At 42.4% G+C, this 18,958-nt stretch overlaps 1 protein-coding gene across 1 annotated transcript in view; it reads left to right on the top strand.

Annotated features, from left to right (window-relative positions):
- Positions 1 to 18,958, top strand: part of LOC141271601 (DNA nucleotidylexotransferase-like) — a 279,576-nt gene that overhangs the window by 228,809 nt on the left and 31,809 nt on the right. The window contains exon 6 of the mRNA XM_073681645.1: positions 17,827 to 17,997. Coding sequence (XP_073537746.1) covers positions 17,827 to 17,997 — 171 coding nt within the window. The remainder of the gene's footprint in view (positions 1 to 17,826; positions 17,998 to 18,958) is intronic.

Here is an 18,958-nt window from a genome sequence, read left to right as displayed (position 1 = left end):
CTAACAGTCTATTCAGTAGGACTATCAGTTGTGTATCCACCTGACTTCTGCACAACACAACTGATGGTCCCAACCCCATTTATAAGGCAAGAAATCCCACTTATTAAACCTGACAGGGCACACCTGTGAAGTGAAAACCATTTCCGGTGACTACCTCTTGAAGCTCATCAAGAGAATGCCAAGAGTGTGCAAAGCAGTCATCAAAGCAAAAGGTGGCTACTTTGAAGAACCTAGAATAGAAGACATATTTTCAGTTGTTTCACACTTTTTTGTTAAGTATATAATTCCACATGTGTTAATTCATAGTTTTGATGCCTTCAGTGTGAATGTACAATTTTCAAAGTCATGAAAATACAGAAAAATCTTTAAATGAGAAGGTGTGTCCAAACTTTTGGTCTGTACTGTATATGTGATCCGCGTGACGGACAAACCAGTTTTAAATAGCTGGATTTTTAGTGCTGTAATATGGAAAGAAAAAATTATTCCTGGCCCCTGAGACCTGGGCCTATTTCTAGAAATATCTAATAGCCGCAGTGGCAGCTGACAAAACTGGAATGGAGCCTCTTGTGCTATGTGCACTGCAGTCTGCTATATACCCTGCCTGCGTGCCAATATACACTGCCTGCTGTAGCGTCGGCGTCCCTGCCTCCTGCTAGGCAGGAACGCCGTTCCCCTCACCTCTCCGCTCCGTGCCCGGCGTCTTCCTCCCGCTCTGCTGGCAGGATCTCACCATATATAAGGCACAACCTCCAAAATGGAGGTGCCCGAGCATTGTTGTTGCAAAGCCTATCAACTCTGCTTCAGCCCTCAGGTCCCGTTACCAGATACCTGCCAGTTACCTGCCAGATTCCTGCTTGATACCTGCCTGATACCTGTCTATCTGCTTGCATTCCTGCGGTCCAACAGTCTGCCTACCACCACCTGCCAGTCTGTCTATGGATCAGTTTGCCCGCTCACCTGGGAGCGCCCACCTGCTACCTGCCTGCTAGCCTACCTGGAGGCTTAGCCGTCACTTGCTGTGACCACCTGCCTGTCCAGAGACTCTTGCCCGCTTACCTGGGAGCGCTCACCTGTTACCTGCCTGCTAGCCTACCTGGAGGCTCTGCTGTCACTTGCCGTGACCACCCGCCTGTCAAGAGACTGTTCCCGTTACTTGCCGTGTCCGTTCTGTCCTTCTACCCTGAGACTGTTCTTGTCACCTGCAGTGTCTACCTTCCCGCCTTACCTGGGAGCCACCTGCCTCCTTACAAAGACTGCCCCTTTGTATAATAGCTCAGAGGTTCCACCTCCCAGACCCGTTACACCTGCCTGATATCTCTGCAGATGGATTAGTCCTCAGAAGGACTGTTTGTTGAGACAGATATGTGTAATATACTTCTGTTTACCTACACTACCTAATAAACAAGCAAATCTCTCCCTGACGCAGCAGCACCTCTCCCTACACTGTCTGATTCCGGAGTGACTGTGACGAGCACGGCGGCGCCAGGTCTGATATAGACCTGATGATGCTGTGCACCCAGCGAATCACTGTAATGCCACAACCAACATGGCTGCGGCATTACAGTGAGTGGCAGGCAATCCCTGCATGCTCATTGGCTATGTAAAGAGAGCCAAGCATGCAGTTAGGGGACCCTGAGCTCCTTGGAAATACTCGGTGAGCATCTCGAGCAGTGAGATGCTCGCGCGAGCACCGAGCAGTAGCGCGCATGCTCGCTCATCACTACTGCAGTGGTCTCATGTCTGTATGACCTAATAGTATGTACAGTATAAAGAATATCACTGTACCTTGTGTCACATGGCCATATGGCTATTGAAGCCTATCATTGACTGCAGTGGTCTCTACTGATGACCTAATTTTTCTCAATTTATTTTGGGCAGATTCATTCAAATTGGTCTGCAGATTAGATTTACTCCAAATAAAATTTGGTCCAATTCGAGTCTGCCCTGAAAAGATATTTATTGTACATTAGCATATTTCCTAACCCCAAAGAAAAACATAGAGAAGGACAGAAAAAGGTTAAAAAATAATCAAAGATCATACTCACCTGTCCTAGGTCCATCACCTGTCCTGCCGCTGCAAGTCCCTACTCTGTTTTCCACTTGCTTTGGATCAGTATTTGAATTGGTCATTGGTCTTCAGTCTGGATCTTCTGGTTATGACTAGGCCTTATTCTGACCTAATTTCTTTTTATTTATTTTGGGCAGATTCATTTGAATCGGCCAGCAGATTAGATTCTGTTACACATCTGCCTTGGCTCGGTAGGGCTTTGTGACCTTCCCCTATGACCGCTGCCTTCTGCTGTGGTCCACACCAGTTTTACAAGTGGCCCAGTGTGCTACCATGTGATAATCTGCCTAGGCTTATATGTCTTGGTATATACAGTACAGACCAAAAGTTTGGACACACCTTCTTATTTAAAGATTTTTTTGTATTTTCATGACTGAAAATTGTACATTCACACTAAAGGCATCAAAACTATGAATTAACACATGTGGAATTATATACTTAAAAAAAAAGTGTGAAACAACTGAAAATATGTCTTATATTCTAGGTTCTTCAAAGTAACCACCTTTTGCTTTGATGACTGCTTTGCACACTCTTGGCATTCTCTTGATGAGCTTCAAGAGGTAGTCACCGGAAATGGTCTTCCAACAATCTTGAAGAAGTTCCCAGAGATGCTTAGCACTTGTTGGCCCTTTTGCCTTCCCTCTGCGGTCCAGCTCACCCCAAACCATCTCGATTGGGTTCAGGTCTCGTGACTGTGGAGGCAAGGTCATCACTCTCCTTCTTGGTCAAATAGCCCTTACACAGCCTGGAGGTGTGTTTGGGGTCATTGTCCTGTTGAAAAATATATGATGGTCCAACTAAACGCAAACCGGATGGAATAGCATGCCGCTGCAAGATGGTGTGGTAGCCATGCTGGTTCAATATGCCTTCAATTTTGAATAAATCCCCAACAGTGTCACCAGCAAAGCACCCCCACACCATCACATCTCTCCTCCATGCTTCATGGTGGGAACCAGGCATCTAGAGTCCATCCGTTCACCTTTTCTGCATCGCATAAAGACACGGTGGTTGGAACCAAAGATCTCACATTTGGACTCATCAAACCAAAGCACAGATTTCCACTGGTCTAATGTCCATTCCTTATGTTCTTTAGCCCAAACAAGTCTCTTCTGCTTGTTGCCTGTCCTTAGCAGTGGTTTCCTAGCAGCTATTTTACCATGAAGGCCAACTGCAGAAAGTCTCCTCTTAACAGTTGTTGTAGAGATGTGTCTGCTGCTAGAACTCTGTGTGGCATTGACCTGGACTCTAATCTGAGCTGCTGTTAACCTGCTATTTCTGAGGCTGGTGACTTGGATAAGTTTATCCTCAGAAGCAGAGGTGCCTCTTGGTCTCCCTTTCCTGGGGTGGTCCTCATGTGAGCCAGTTTCTTTGTAGCGCTTGATGGTTTTTGCAACTGCACTTGGGGACACATTCAAAGTTTGCCCAATTTTTCAGACTGACTGACCTTCATTTCTTAAAGTAATGATGGCCACTCGTTTTTCTTTACTTAGCTGCTTTTTTCTTGCCATAATACAAATTTTAACAGTCTATTCAGTAGGACTATCAGCTGTGTATCCACCTAACTTCTGCACAACACAACTGATGGTCCCAACCCCTTTTATAAGGCAAGAAATCCCACTTATTAAACCTGACAGGGCACACCTGTGAAGTGAAAACCATTTCCGGTGACTACCTTTTGAAGCTCATCAAGAGAATGCCAAGAGTGTGCAAAGCAGTCATCAAAGCAAAAGGTGGTTACTTTGAAGAACCTAGAATATAAGACATATTTTCAGTGGTTTCACACTTTTTTGTTATGTATATAATTCTACGTGTTAATTCATAGTTTTGATGCCTTCAGTGTGAATGTACAATTTTCATAGTCATGAAAATACAGAAAAATCTTTAAATGAGAAGGTGTGTCCAAACTTTTAGTCTGTACTGTATCTTAATACCTGTGTCTTGGTATTAAGACTCTTGGTTCTGTTCGTTTTACTGATCACCACTAACTCTTCCTGTGTCCTGTTTGCCTGTGGCTTCCAGTGCTTCAAGTCCTTGCTCCGTTCGTGCTCTTCTGCTGCTGCATTAATTCCCTATATCTGTGTGCCCAACCAAACCTGGGCTTAGAGGATCTATCTTACAAGGTGAGCCATTTAACATATACACTCCAAATAAAGTTTGTTTCAATTCAAATCTGTCCTGAAAAGATGTTTTGCTTTTGGGTCTGGAAAGACCTCAATGTATAAAACTAGAGAGAGCCAGAAAAAGATTAAAAAATAAAGAAAAAATTTACTCGCCTGTCCTATGTCCATCACCTGTCCTGCCGCTGCAACTCCCCTCCCGGTTTTCCACTTGCTTCAGATCAGTATTTGGATTGGTCATTGGTCTTCAGTCTGGATCTTCTGGTTATGACTAGGCCTTATTCTGACCTAATTTCTTTCTATTTATTTTGGGCAGATTCATTCGAATAGGCCAGCTAATTAGATTCTGTTACACATCTGCCTTGGCTCGGTAGGGCTTCGTCACCTTTCCCTTTGACCGCTGCCCTCTGCTGTGCTCCACACCAGTTTTACAGTTGGCCCAGTGTGCTCCCATGTGATCATCTGCCTAGGTCTATATGTCTTGGTATATATATATATATATTAATACCTGTGTTTTGGTATTAAGACTCTTGGTTCTGTTTGTTTTTCTGATCACCACTAACTCTTCCTGTGTCCTGTTTGCCTGTGGCTTCGTGTGCTCCAAGTCCTTGCTCTGTTAATGCTCTTCTGCAGCTGCATCAATGTCAGGGATCTGTGTGCCCAACCAAACCTGGGCTTAGAGGATCCACCTCACAAGGTGAGCACTTTAACATATACACTCCAAATAAAATTTGTTCCAATTCGAATCTGCCCTGAAAAGATGTTTTGCTTTTGGGTCTGGAAAGACCTCAATGTGTAAAACTAGACAGAGACAGAAAAAGATTAAGAAATAATAAAAATTTTTACTCGCCTATCCTAGGCCCGCCACTTGTCCTGTCGCTGCAGCTCCCCACCCGGCTCTCCACTTTGTTCAGATCAGTACTTGAGTTGGTGATTAGTCTTCAGATTGGTCTTAAGTCTGGATCTTCCAGTACTGACTAGGCCTTACATGGTCACAAGGGTTGAGACTTACACCAATGACTTGAGCCATCCCACGAGGTCTCATGGGCCATGATTCACGTTATTGATGTCAATGAGATCCATCGCATGCCACATGTGGGACTTAATCAGCAAAGGGAGATTCAGACCAAAAGTCTGATCCAAAGCGAGAAGCAGGCATGGCACTGCGGAGGCAGGACAGGTGAGGGGCGTATTTAATATAATCTTGTATTATTTTTCTAACCCCTTCCTGACCCTCAAAAGAAATTAGCAAAATAGTGTCCGCCATTTTGCTTGATTGTGCAAATTAATGCACAAAAAGTTTGAATTCTGTTAATTTCCAAAATTTTGGGAAGTTCATTACAAATTGATTCACTCATCTCTACTGGTGACACATTATATGCCAATCCCGGTCAGAAGAGGGACCTTGGAGACTGGCATGGGAACCATGCAGCATTAGAAGAGGAGCGGAGAGGAACAGTCATGTAATTATGATTTTTTTTTAAAGCCGGTTGCTAGATATTATCAATTTTTTTTAGTCAGGGATGGAAAACCCCTTTAAATAGCAGCATACTCATTTATTGTAAATGGTAAAAAAAGGAAATTTCATCTGAACAGTGTCGGGGCATTCATTCTGTGACTCCGCAGTTATTCCTTCTCCCCTCATTATACAAACAAATAAAAAAAAAGATCAGATTAAACCTCCAGGCATTTTAAGAGCACAAGGTATGATGTGTTTGTCATGTAGAACTGTTAGTTCTACGCGCCGGTTACATATAAACTGGGCATTGATTTGGCAATGTTATTTTATTGCTGCTATATTTTTTCGGAAATCTATTTCTAAAGTAGAGTACCCTCTGGATATAGAAATGAAAGATACCTAAAGAAAGCACAGATTAACATTACCCCTGTGAAAACTGACAATGTGAAGTCATAAAAAGTTGTTACCCTTCCCTTCACCTGAGAGACATGATTTATAGGCTGATATTCACAAATCTGACCCCCGGACGCCACATATCCGTGTAACATATGTTACTCTAGGAAAGGTCACAGGCAGCAGTGTGAATTCAATCTTACCTGGTCACCTTCAGCTTGACATCAGCAGGTAACATTGGCGTGATAGTAGGAGAATTTACATGACAGATGATATTTTTATTATCTAATAGAAAAAAAGAAATATAATAAGTTAGGTGATATATATTATTATAACAGTATCTGAATAGTAATGTCATCTCTCATTCTATCTATAGTACATTTTTTTGCTGATAACAATGAATGCAAAGACTCCAATGTTATCTATCGATCTATCTATCTATCTATCTATCTATCTATCTATCTATCTATCTATCTATCTATCTATCTATCTATCTAGCTATATTTCTATCTGTGCAGTATTATCTATCATCTTTATACTTATAACGTATATAACTAAAATGTGGGTAATTCCTTTTACTCCCTTTTTTTTAGTAATTTGCACCTTTTGTTCGTCTTTTCTTCGGTGCGCCAAATTTAACATTCATTTGCTCCCTTCTACACTAATTTGAATCAGTATAGGTTTCTACCAATGGAAGTAGGCAGAGATTGCTTTGCCAGATGTTCTTTGACTTGTGGCTTTGCACCGAAATTTAATTAACAGAAAACCTCAAAATGTGATTAAAGAAGAATCACAAAGGGGGTTTCTACACCAAAGGTATCAATTTAATCTGTGTTACTGCAACATTGCAGACAATATCTGTACTTTACATTACAAATTCGTGCTGATAGGTTCTCTTTAAAGAGGATTTGTCAATTGCCAAGAAAATGACTTGCCCACTGGGCTTTGGGGTACTCAGTGGCTGGGCCGGTCGTCGGAGCTGGGGATGTCACAGTGGCAGTGACCCGCTCCTTGACCCAGGGCAGTCAATGAAAAGGGGATTGTTTAAATCAAATGGATTTAAAGTTCTTTTAATGTTCGTGACGCCACCTGTGGTTTGCAGCTATACAGGGCCGCCGCTGCGGAGAAGGTCCTCTGGAGATGTTGGTAATGCAGCAGAGTTGGTGCAGCTCTCCACAGGTAGAGCTAAGCTCCAGGGCCGTGTGGTGATGGTTGATGATGAGGTAGCTGTTGTTGTGCAGTGTAGTGCAGGTGATGGCGCAGCAATAACTCACAGAGGCAGTGGGGTGCAGTCTTCAGGGTTTACTCACGGTTATCACGTTGCTCCTGGTTACAACTGCAGATTATAACCACCCCCGTCGTCCTGCGTTCACCACGGGAGGGGTTCAGCAATCCCTCAGGTAATTCAAGAGCACTTAATGGGACCCCGTTTTGTGTGCCTTTCTCAGCCGTCTTCCTGCGCTGGCTCTCACCCTCCTGCCCTGCGCCTCGCAACCAGTGTCCCAAGCCGGTAACCTCAGATCTTGGCGGGCAACCTGGAGTTCCCTGGATCCTGTGTGGCTACCTTTTTGGCAATTAATTGCGGATGTGGCAACTACACCCTGGAAATGTAGAAGCCTCTGGTTTCCAGCTGAATATTGCAATTCCCACTAGTTAGGGGCCGGTCCCCTCTGCGGCTTGATCCCTCCACGTCCTGGTAGATTCGGACGTACGGGTGGCCTCCTGCACTTTCCATATCCCTAGGATCCCCTCTTTCCTTCTGGAGCATTCCTTCCTGCTCCTCTCCTCTCTTCAGTCAGTCTCACCTCCTGTGCCTCTCTCACTCAGGCCCGCTCCTCCTGAGCAAAGCTCCTACAGAGCTCCTGCTCCCACTACTTCTCATCTCTCTGTCTGTTCTGTTCTCTCCTCCACACACCCAAGATGGCTTCCCTTTTTATACTACTCCTGAAGTGCTCCCCTGGTCCTCTTCCCCTACCCACACCCACTACATGGTTCCACCCTCCAGCTAGGGACCAGGGACTGTGCTCTCCCTTAGGAGCAATCTCGCCCTGCCCTCTGAAGTGGAGTGTAATGTATGCAAGTGGTTGGGTCCCGGGCAGTACTCCTTCCTTACCTGAGAGTGAGATACCACACCTCTGGGTGAGATGCAGTACCTCTGTGGCGACTGAACCCTCAGGGGCGCCACATACCCCCCTGGTAAAACACAGCACGTCCGCGGGCTGGAACAAAGTGAAAACAAAGTATTTTAAAGACATGCAAATTTTTAGAATGCATTCTCATAGAAGAATTATCACACAACTTTTTCTTCCCTTTATGGGAGGCACATTTCTGTGCTCTCCCTTAGGAGCAATCTCACCCTGCCCTCTGAAGTGGAGTGTAATGTATGCAAGTGGTTGGGTCCCGGGCAGTACTCCATCCTTACCTGAGAGTGAGATACCACATCTCTGTGTGAGATGCAGTACCTCTGTGGCGACTCAACCTTCAGGGCCGCCACAAACACGTAATTGTTTTTTTCTGTCCTAAATACCGCTGTTCTGCATCTGGCTTTGTTTTTTTCTTACATCCAGTCACACATTAAAAAGGGAATCATCCTCATAAGATTCTTGCCCAGAAAAGAGTTGAGGACTATGTCCTCTTAGCTCACAAGACAAAATTGAATACAGGGAAGAGTGGGCCTTATCTCAGGAATGGAGAGTAGCAGGAGCAAAAGTAAAAAAGCACTCAAAAAAACCCCTCCAGATTCAGGAGAACAGGGTAAGAGAAAATGTATATTTATGGCAAGTGAAAAGTCCTCTTTAAAGCTAATTTTTGTGCACATTTTTGTTTATTTTCCTCCACATTTTCAAAGATATTTTTTAGAATATTTTTAAAACTGAATTGATGTGAAGGGATTTTTTTGGAATTTTATGTTACACATTATAACTACTGAAAAAGTTTTAGGCTGGTGTGGAATACATGCTGCAAAGTATGAATGCTTTCAAAAATCGAAGCGTTAATAGTTTTTTTTGATGAATTAACAAAATGCAAAGTGAACAAAGAAAAGAGAAATCAAATCAATATTTGGTGTGACCATCCTTTGAATTCAACACAGCATCAAAATCAATGCATCAATTATTCTCAGTACATCAACAGCACACAGTGTTTGAAGGAACTCAGCAGGGAAGTTGTTCTAAACATCTTGGAAAAAAAACCACAGATCTTCTGTGGAGGTCTGCTAGCACAAATCCGTCTGTCTCTTCATATAATTTCGCACAGACAAGATGATATTGAGCTCAGGGCTCTGTTGGGGCCATGCCATCATCTTCAGGACTCTTTGTGCTTTACCATGAAGATGACATTCACTGTATGTTTAAGGACATTGTCCTGCTGCAGAATAAATTTGGAGGCAATCAGACGCCTCCCTGATGGTATTGCATGATTGATAATTATGTGCGTGTATTTCTTAGCATTAAGGACACCATTAATCCTGACCAAATTCCCAACTCCATTTGCTGAAATGTAGCCCCAAATGGCAAGGACCCTCCACCATGCTTCACTGTTGTCTTCGGCGAATAAACTGCATTCTGTTACAGCCAAATATTTAACATTTTCATCAGTCCAGAGCACCTGCTGCCATTTTTCTGCACCCCAATTTCTATGTTTTTGTGCATAGTTGAGTCACTTGACCTTGTCTCTATGTTGGAGGTATGGCATTTTAGCTGCAATTCTTCCATGAAGACCACTTAAGGCACGACTTTTACAAACAGTGAATGGGTTTAGCTGAGTCCAACTGGTTGCTGCCATTTCTGGGCTGATGGCACTGCTGGAGATCTTCTGTTTTTGAAGGGAAGTATGTATGATGTGTCTTTTCTGTGCTGTAAGTTTGCTTGGCCAACCACCACTATAGTCCTCAACGTTGCCCATTTCTTGGTGCTTCTTCAAAAGATCTTGGACAGCACATCTTAAAACCCAGTTTGCTTTGAAATCTTTTCAAACCTTGCTGATGCAGTATAATTACCTTGTATCTTGTTGCTGTGCTCAGTCTTGCCATGGTGTATGTCATGTGACATGAAACTGTCTTTCACACCTTTGTAACAGATTTTGACTTTTCCTCGTTCAATTTCAAGCTTCTTACATAGTGATTTCTGTTTCACTTAATGACTGTGTTTTAACCTACATATGAAAATAATGAGCATTATCATGTTTAGTAAAATTGGTTGCTAATACACCATAGTATAATCTTACAACATCACTGACTTTGTGAAGGTATACCAAGACAAATTGATGCTGTTTTGAAGGCAAAGGCTTCAAATCAAAAGTTTGATTTGATTAATATTTTTTTTTGTTCTTTCACTTGTTGGATGAATGATCTGTAGGAGGATCATAGTAACATAGTTTTTAAGGTTGAAGGAAGACTAAGTCCATCTAGTTCAACCCAAAGCCTAACATGATGATCCAGAGGAAGGCAAAAAAACCCATGTGGCAAACACTAAGCTCCACATTGGGGAAAAAAATTCCTTCCTGACTCCACATACGGCAATCAGACTAGTTTCCTGGAACAACACCCTATCAAGAAATCTAGTATATATAACCTGTAATATTATACTTTTCAAGAAAGGCATCCATGCCCTTCTTAAATCTTAGTAGTGAATCACTCATTACAACATCATGCGGCAGAGTCTCACTGCTCTTACAGTAAAGAATCTGCGTCTGTGATTATGATTAAACCTTCTTTCCTACAGACGTAGAAGATGCCCCCTTGTCCCTGTCTCAGGCCTCAGAGTAAAAAGATCAGTAGAAAGGTCTTTGTACTGTCCCCTCATATATTTGTACATGGTAATAAGATCACCCCTCAGCCTTCGTTTTTCCAAACTAAATAACCCCAAGTGTAATAACCTGTCTTGGTATTGCAGACCCCCCAGTCCTCTAATAACCTTGGTCGCTCTTCTCTGCACCCGCTCTAGTTCAGCTATGTCTTTCTTATACACCGTAGACCAGAACTGTACACAGTATTCTAAGTGTGGTCGCACTAGTGACTTGTATAGAGGTAAAATTATGTTCTCCTCATGAGCATCTATGCCTCTTTTAATGCATCCCATTATTTTATTTGCCTTTGCAGCAGCTGCCTGACACTGGCCACCAAACGTGAGCTTGTCATCCACCAATACACCCAGGTCTTTTTCAGTGACAGTTTTGCCCAGTGTTTTACAATTAAGCATATAATTATAAATTTTATTTCCTCTGCCCAAGTTCATTACCTTACATTTATCCCCATTAAAGCTCATTTGCCATTTATCAGCCCAAGCTTCTAGTTTACATAGATCCTCCTGTAATATAAAAATTTTGTCCTCCTCTGTATTGATTACCCTGCAGAGTTTAGCGTCATCTGCAAATATTGAAATATTACTCTGTATGCCCCATACAAGGTCATTAATAAATATGTTAAAAAGAAGCGGGCCCAATACTGACCACTGTGGTACCCCACTCTTAACTGTGACCCAGTCTGAGTGTGTTCCATTAATAACCATCCTTTGTGTCCTATCACTGAGCCAGTTCTTAACCCACTTACATATATTTTCCCCTATCCCCATTGTTCTCATTTTATGTATCAACCTTTTGTGTGGAACCGTATCAAAAGCTTTTGAAAAGTCCATATACACAACATCCACTGCATTTCCTTGGTCCAGTCCAGAACTTGCCTCTTCATAAAAGCTGATCAGATTAGTTTGACAGGAATGGTCCCTTGTAAACGCATGTTGATATTGGGTCATGAGGTTATTCTTCTTCAGATACTCTAGTATAGCATCTCTTAGTAAACCCTCCAGGATTTTACCCACAGTAGAGGTTAAGCTTACTGGCCTATAATTTCCAAGTTCAGATTTTGTCCCCTTTTTGAATATTGGCACCACATTTGCTATACGCCATTCCTGTGGTACAGACCCTGTTATTATGGAATCTTTAAAGATTAAAAATAATGGTCTATCTATGACGTTACTTAATTCCTGCAGTAGTCGCGGGTGTATCCCATCTGGGCCCGGGGATTTGTCAACTATAGTGATTTTTAGACGCCGCCGTACTTTCTGCTGGGTTAAGCAAGTGACATTTAATGAAGAATTTTTATTATCACTGATCATGTTTTCTGTCATGCGATTTTCTTGTGTAAATACTGTTGAAAAAAAATCATTTAGCATATTGGCCTTTTCCTCACCCTCATTCATCATTTCACCCTGACTATTTTTAAGGGGGCCAACACTATCATTTTTTAGTTAAAGAATATTTGGGGATTATTTTTACTTTCTCTGGCAATGAGTCTCTCTGTTTCAATCTTTGCTGCCTTGATTTGGTTTTTACAGAATTTATTTAATTTTCTGTATTTATTTAATGCCTCATCACTACCTACTTGCTTTAGTTCTCTAAATGCTTTCTTTTTGTCACTTATTACGCCCCTTGCAGCTCTATTTAGCCATAGTAATTTCCTCCTATTTCTTGTATGTTTATTCCTATAGGGTATATATTGTGCACAGGTCCTATTCAGTATGCTAATAAATGTCTCCCATTTGCTTTGTGTAGTTTTATGTCTCAGGATATCGTCCCAGTTTATTGCACTAATATCATCTCTCAACCGTTGGAAATTTGCCTTCCTGAAGTTTAGTGTCCTTGTAACCCCTCTACTACACATCTAAATAAAGGTTACATGAAAACGTATTATTTTGTGATCACTATTACCCAAGTGACCCCTAACTCATATATTTGATAAGCGGTCTGGCCTGTTGCTTAATATTAGATCTAGCAGTGCCCCCCTTCTTGTTGGGTCCTGAACCAGTTGTGAAAGGTAATTGTCTCTCATAGTTGTCAAAAACCTATTACCTTTGCTGGAACTACGGGTTTCTTTTCCCCAATGTATTTCAGGGTAGTTGAAGGCCCCCATAATAATGACTTCTCCTTGAGTCGCTGCTTCATGTATTTGCTTTATAAGGATATTCTCGGCTGCTTCCATTATTTTTGGAGACTTATAACAAACCCCTATCAGTAATTTATTATTCCCCCCCCCTCCCCTTATCTCCACCCACAGGGACTCTACATTTTCATTAGATTCACATATATTCTCACGCAAGATGGGTTTTAAGGATGATTTTACATATAACAATCCCCCCCTCACTTGTTTGTACGGTTATTTCTGATCAATCTTGTGTAAGCATAGATAGGTCCTCCAGAGTCTTCTGCACCGCTACTTTGATAGCATAAAGTTATCGAGCTGCTGATATTCCTTTTTGCTTTGCTCCTTCTATTCTTCCGACCATGATGTCCTTCTGCGGTGATTGCTCTCTTCGAATGATGTGTCCAAAGTAGGCAAGGCATAGCTTAGTGATCCTTACTATGAGTGACATGGCTTGATTTGTTCCAAAATTGATTTGTTTTTTTGTTCTTCTTGCCATCCACGGTATTGAAAACATCATCCTCCAGCACTACATTTTGAAGGCGTTGATTCTTTTTCTGTCTTGTTTCATCCTGGTTTTGCATCCGTATGTTACCACAGAAAAGACCAGACTATGTACAAGTCATGTCTTTGTCGCTAGTGAAATGTTCATTGATTTGAAGACCTTGTCCAGTACTTCATTGTTGATTTGCTCATAGCTATTCTCCTATTGACTTCCGATATGACCTATGCATTTTGAGTGATCATCGATCTGAGTTGCTTGAAGTCACTTACAACTTCCAGTTTGTTGCCATTCATCTCAAATATGTCCCAGTCGTACTTGGCAGTAGTCAGTGTTCTTTGTGTTGCATAGCTAATAGGGATGGGTGGACCCGTGGATGTTCCGCTCCATCGGGTTCGGCCGAACTTTAAAAAAAGTTTAGTTCAGGTACCAGAACGGTACCCAAACTCTAACCCATACCCAAACCACATTCAAATGAATGGGGGGCCTGAACACCCGGCATTTCCCACTCTGTCATCTGTGTGATAGCGCAGGAAACACCAGCTCTGGTTGGCGGTAAGTTCGTTACCATCTGTCAAAGCTCTGCGGTTCCCACGCTATCACACAGATGACAGCATGTGAGCCAGCAGCTGTGATTGGCGATAAAAAGGTTACCACTGGTCACAGGCGTCGGCTGATGAGAGTACTACTCTCATCATCGTATGCCTGGTCTCGCTGATAGCAGTGAGAGCAGGCGCCGCTTATGGGAGTATTCACCAGCCGGCACCTGTGCATTGTCATAAAGATGTCAGTGAGATAATTAGTGCAGGGCATGTGTATTTTACTGTACTTTTATTTAGCTAATAAATAAATGAAATAAAAAATGTCATGGGATCTCTTCTATCCTTGATAACCATAGCATGTAAAGCTGACAGCTGCGGGCTCCACCCTTCAGCTGTCAGGTTTATCTTGACTGGTTATCAAAAATAGAGGGGTCCCACGCCATTTTTTAAATGACTTAAATAAATAATTTTAAAAAACGGCATGCGGTCCCCCCATTTTTGATAATCAGTCAAGCTAAAGCAGACAGATGAGGGTTAATATTCTCAGACTGAGAAATGATCATGGATATTGGCACTCCCCAGCCTAAAAATTGCAGCCTGCAACTGCCCCAGAAAAGGAGCATCCATTAGATGCGCCAATTCTGGTGCTTTGCCTGGATCTTCCCATTTGCCTGCCATGCAAGATGTGGGAAAGACTAAGTGCAACACGAAGGGGAGGAAGCCCAAACACTAAGGAAGCCTGTGCCAATGTGTAGCCTGCTGTCCTGTAGAGCATTCACATCAGTGACTGCTGATGTGACTGCTGTACAAGTGATCCAATCGTCGAGGGACATTATGGATTATTTCATCACTTCAGACAGGTGACGGAAATTGTTGTTTTTTTATTTTCAAATGGATTGGGTGTTAGGTGAGTATAAGGTTGCTTTTTTATTTTCTGGTTTCTACAGGGGACAATGGCTTCTGAGGATTGGGCATTAGGTGAGTATAACTGTGTTTTTTTATTTTTAAATAAATGTGTAAAAAATGGTGTCAACTCTCATCAGCCGACACCTGTGACGTATATAATAATTTAAAAAAATGGTGTGCGACCCCTCTATTTTTGATAACCAGCCAAGATAAAGTTGCCAGCTTGGGGTGGCAGCCCGCAGCTGTCAGCTTTACCTGCGCTGGTTATCATGAATAGAGGGGACCGCATGTCTTTTATTTATTGCAGCCTTTCAACAAGCTTTGCTCGGGCTGCTGAACCCTAACAGTAACACGGACTTCCTGGAGAAGTCCATGTTTGGGGTCTGTGCACGGACACTAGGTGTTCGGTACGGACCCCGAACTTTACCGTTCGGGTTTGAACATCCATAGTAGCTAGTAACACTACTATTTTAAAATAGATAATGAAAAATACTGGGAAGCAAAAGAGCACAATCAATTAGTTTTGTTCTGAGGACGAGGTCCTGAGCGACTTTGAAATGCGTTGACTGTAAAAACCTGTACAAATAAACGTATTCTTTTAAGAAATCTTCTGAAGTCTTAGGATTTCCATCAGCAGCGCAGACATAGTCACACCACACCTGGATCTACTATTTTTAAAGGCATTCTTACTTTGCAGCATATTTTCCACACTTGCTTAAAACTTTTGCATATATATCATGCAGAATTTTAATAAATCTTTTCACAAAATACATTGGTATATTTAAAAAAAAAATGCTCTAAAAAGTGATTATAAACTCCTGATAATCAGTTACCCTCCATACTGTTCTTTAACCTCAGTTTTACCATGTCACATCCACATGTTCAATATTTAGTGAGTATTTACATCAGTATTTATAAGCCAAACCAGTAGCGGGTGATAAATACAAAAGTGGTGACGTGTTTCTATCGGTTGTTCCACTCCTGATTTTGGCTTACAAATACAGATGTAAAGTAGTGACCAAATACTGAATATGTGAATGTGGCCTTAGGGCTTCTAACCTGCCATGTCATTATATTAAAACTGATTTCCCATGTTCAATCTACATATCTGTATAGACAATAAATTAAGTTTGATTATTATAAAAATAAGGACATTTCCTTCTGTAAAGTACAAAATGTGGATACTTATATTAACTCAATCCTTTTTTAGCAGAACTAACCTATTTAACTGTTTCTTGCAGCTGTATGTTCTTAAAAAAATGAAGAAAGTGAAGGTTAGAAAGTAACGTCAAATGCATATTGGTTCACAGCAGGAGCTGTCATCTCATAGTTCACAGACTAGCACCAAGTTCAGTGCGGAGCACGTGTGCTGTGACAGCTGAAGTAACAGCTGGAGCAGTTGTCTATCTGACGGCTATCCAACTATGTGGTGTGACAGGGGTCAGTTTAAATGGTCGTCTAACATTTAGGTCTGGTTCCACTCCTGCTTTTGACTTGTATATACTGCTGCAAAATACTGACTAAATACTGCCGTGTGAATATGTATAAGACTGAAAAGACATTAGCAGCAATATACAACGTCAATGATTAATAAAAGCAGAAAAATTGTTAGTGAAAACTTTTTATTATAAAATTAAATAGATGTTGGTCCGCATCTACTAATGTAGCTGAGCCTTAAACCTGGAGTAAGCCGATCCTTCCTGACGCGTTGTAAAAGTAAATCACAGATCAGGTCTCCGTCTATGGAGCCCGTGACATACCAGGACGATTCCGGCTGTTTTACAGAACAAACACCGATTGCTGCTTATTAATTATTTGCTGCTATTATGCTTTCTGATAAAGGGGTTGTCTAAGTTCTGTAAAACTACTGGCCTCTGGCAGCCTCTAATTAAAAAAAAAAGAAACGTATGCATTCACTGTTCCCAGGCCCAGCCGGAGCCTAGTCCACTGCTCCTGGTGTCTGTTATTGTCTGCAGCACTCTCGCCATGTTGACTGCGCTGCAGCTATACAGTGAGCTTAGCTGCTCTGATTGACTCATATTGCCAACTCGGGCTGCTGCAGATACACTGGACATTGGAAATTAAAAAAGGTACTGGTCAGTATTAGCTATTTTCTTGGACTTAATGGTGCAGTCAGACTGCCGCATAAATCACAGCGATATCGGACTGCAGTGCATGGACTGGCCGGTGGCTCTCTCTAACTGAGAGTGACAGCTGCATACAAATATGTGAAGCTGTCATGCTCAAGTCGGGAGAGCTGCCAGGCAGTCTGTGCACTGCGGTCCGATTTCATGCAGCTGTCACACTCGGGCCAGGAGAGCTACCGGCCAGTCCAGTCACTGTGGTCCGATTTCATGCAGCTGTTACGCTTGGGTCAGGAGAGCTACCAGCCAGTCCAGGCACTGCGGTCTGATTTCATGTATCTGTCATGCTAGGATTGGGAGAGCCACCGGCCAGTCCAGGCACTGTGGTCCAATCTCATGCAGATGTCATGCTCGGGTCAGGAGAGCTACTGGCCAGTCCAGGCACTGCAGTCCAATCTCATGCAGCTGTCACGCTCGATCCAGAAGAGCTACCGGCCAGTCCGGGCAATGTGGTCTGATTTCATGCAGCTGTTACGCTTGGGTTAGGGGAGCTACCGGCCAGTCCAGGCACTGCAGTCCATTCTCATGCAGATGTCACGCTCGGGTCGGGAGAGCCGCTGGCGAGTCCGTGCACTGCAGTCTAATCTGTCTCCAATTTATATGGCTGTTTGACTGTTTTACTGTAAGAACAGGTCAGGAACAAAACTGGCTAAGTCGGAGCCATTGTTTATTCAATTACAGAGTCCCTGATATCTCATGGTCTGATCTATGGCATGCTAGAGGTTAAAAAGTAGAAACTTCAAGTATGATATTTGTTTTTCTTTCCTTTCTTTCTTTAGGATGCGTTTGATATTTTGGCAGAAAATTACGAGTTTTGGGAAAATAAAGGTTCCCGTGTGAAATTTATGAGAGCATCTTCGATTCTGAAATCACTTCAGTCTCCTATCGTTTCCATTAAAGACTTGGAAGGTTTGCCACTTCTGGGGGATGAGATGAAATATATCATTGAGGTAAAGTATGTGTGATTGAATAGAGTAATATATGTAAAAAAATATTAAAATATATGAAAAGTCGGAAAACGATTAGGACTAATAAGGATTAAAGTCTGAAGTGAGTGTAAATGGGAAAATTTAAAGGCATAACTTGGAGAAGGTTTAAAACTATTACAATGGTAATTTTTGGAATAATCTACCCCAAGGGTTCGTTCACACGGCCGTATTTTTGGCCCTAGTGCTGTCCGTGAAAAAAATGGACTGGACTCAGACCAATGTTATTCAATGTGGCAGTGCAGATGAGAATTTTTTTTTCCCACTGACCGAATCTGTGTGTAAAAAAATATTGCAGCCTGCACTAGTTTCTCCTATAAATCGAATGATACTCAACCATTCAAGTCTACGGGTGCGTGAAAAAAAATAGGATGCCATACGGAGCCACAGTTTACCATCCAATTTTTAGATACACTGCAGTTCTGTAACATAGGAAACTGTAAATGGTCCTGTAAATTATTAATAGCTGCTGTAAAAAGAAGGAGACGAGATAGAGAAAAATTGTCCCACTGTTCTGGATGAAACTCTGAATAATTTTTTGTACGCTCGTGTGAACGTACCCTTGAACTTGAATAGTGGCTAACTCTTGACCTATGTATTGTAGTGACCCTCCTCCCTGGCACTGATAAGTGACTATATATTCCTTACCTGGTGCCCTCCATTTTCCTCCTGCTGCTTCCTCTGCTGGGACCCACATACCGATCTTCCTGCATGCAAGATGGCCGTCGTCGCACTGGCACAGGCAGTGGGGGTCAGTCTGATCCATGCCTCCGCCTGGCACGGCCATCTTGGATGTAGGAGCGCCGGAGTTCTGATCTCAGTGGCAGAGGTAAATGGAGAGCACCAGGTGGGGAGACTATAGATGTATAGTCACTTTTCATAGCCATTTTGGTCACTTTAAGGAGCCATTTTTAAACTGGCTAAA

Source organism: Phyllobates terribilis, unplaced genomic scaffold, assembly GCF_046119375.1.
Source record: "Phyllobates terribilis strain yellow unplaced genomic scaffold, ASM4611937v1 Scaffold_5__5_contigs__length_657084704, whole genome shotgun sequence".
Lineage (NCBI taxonomy): Eukaryota > Metazoa > Chordata > Amphibia > Anura > Dendrobatidae > Phyllobates > Phyllobates terribilis.
Note: the sequence above shows the minus strand (reverse complement) of the source record. Positions and strands in the feature narration are given on the sequence as shown.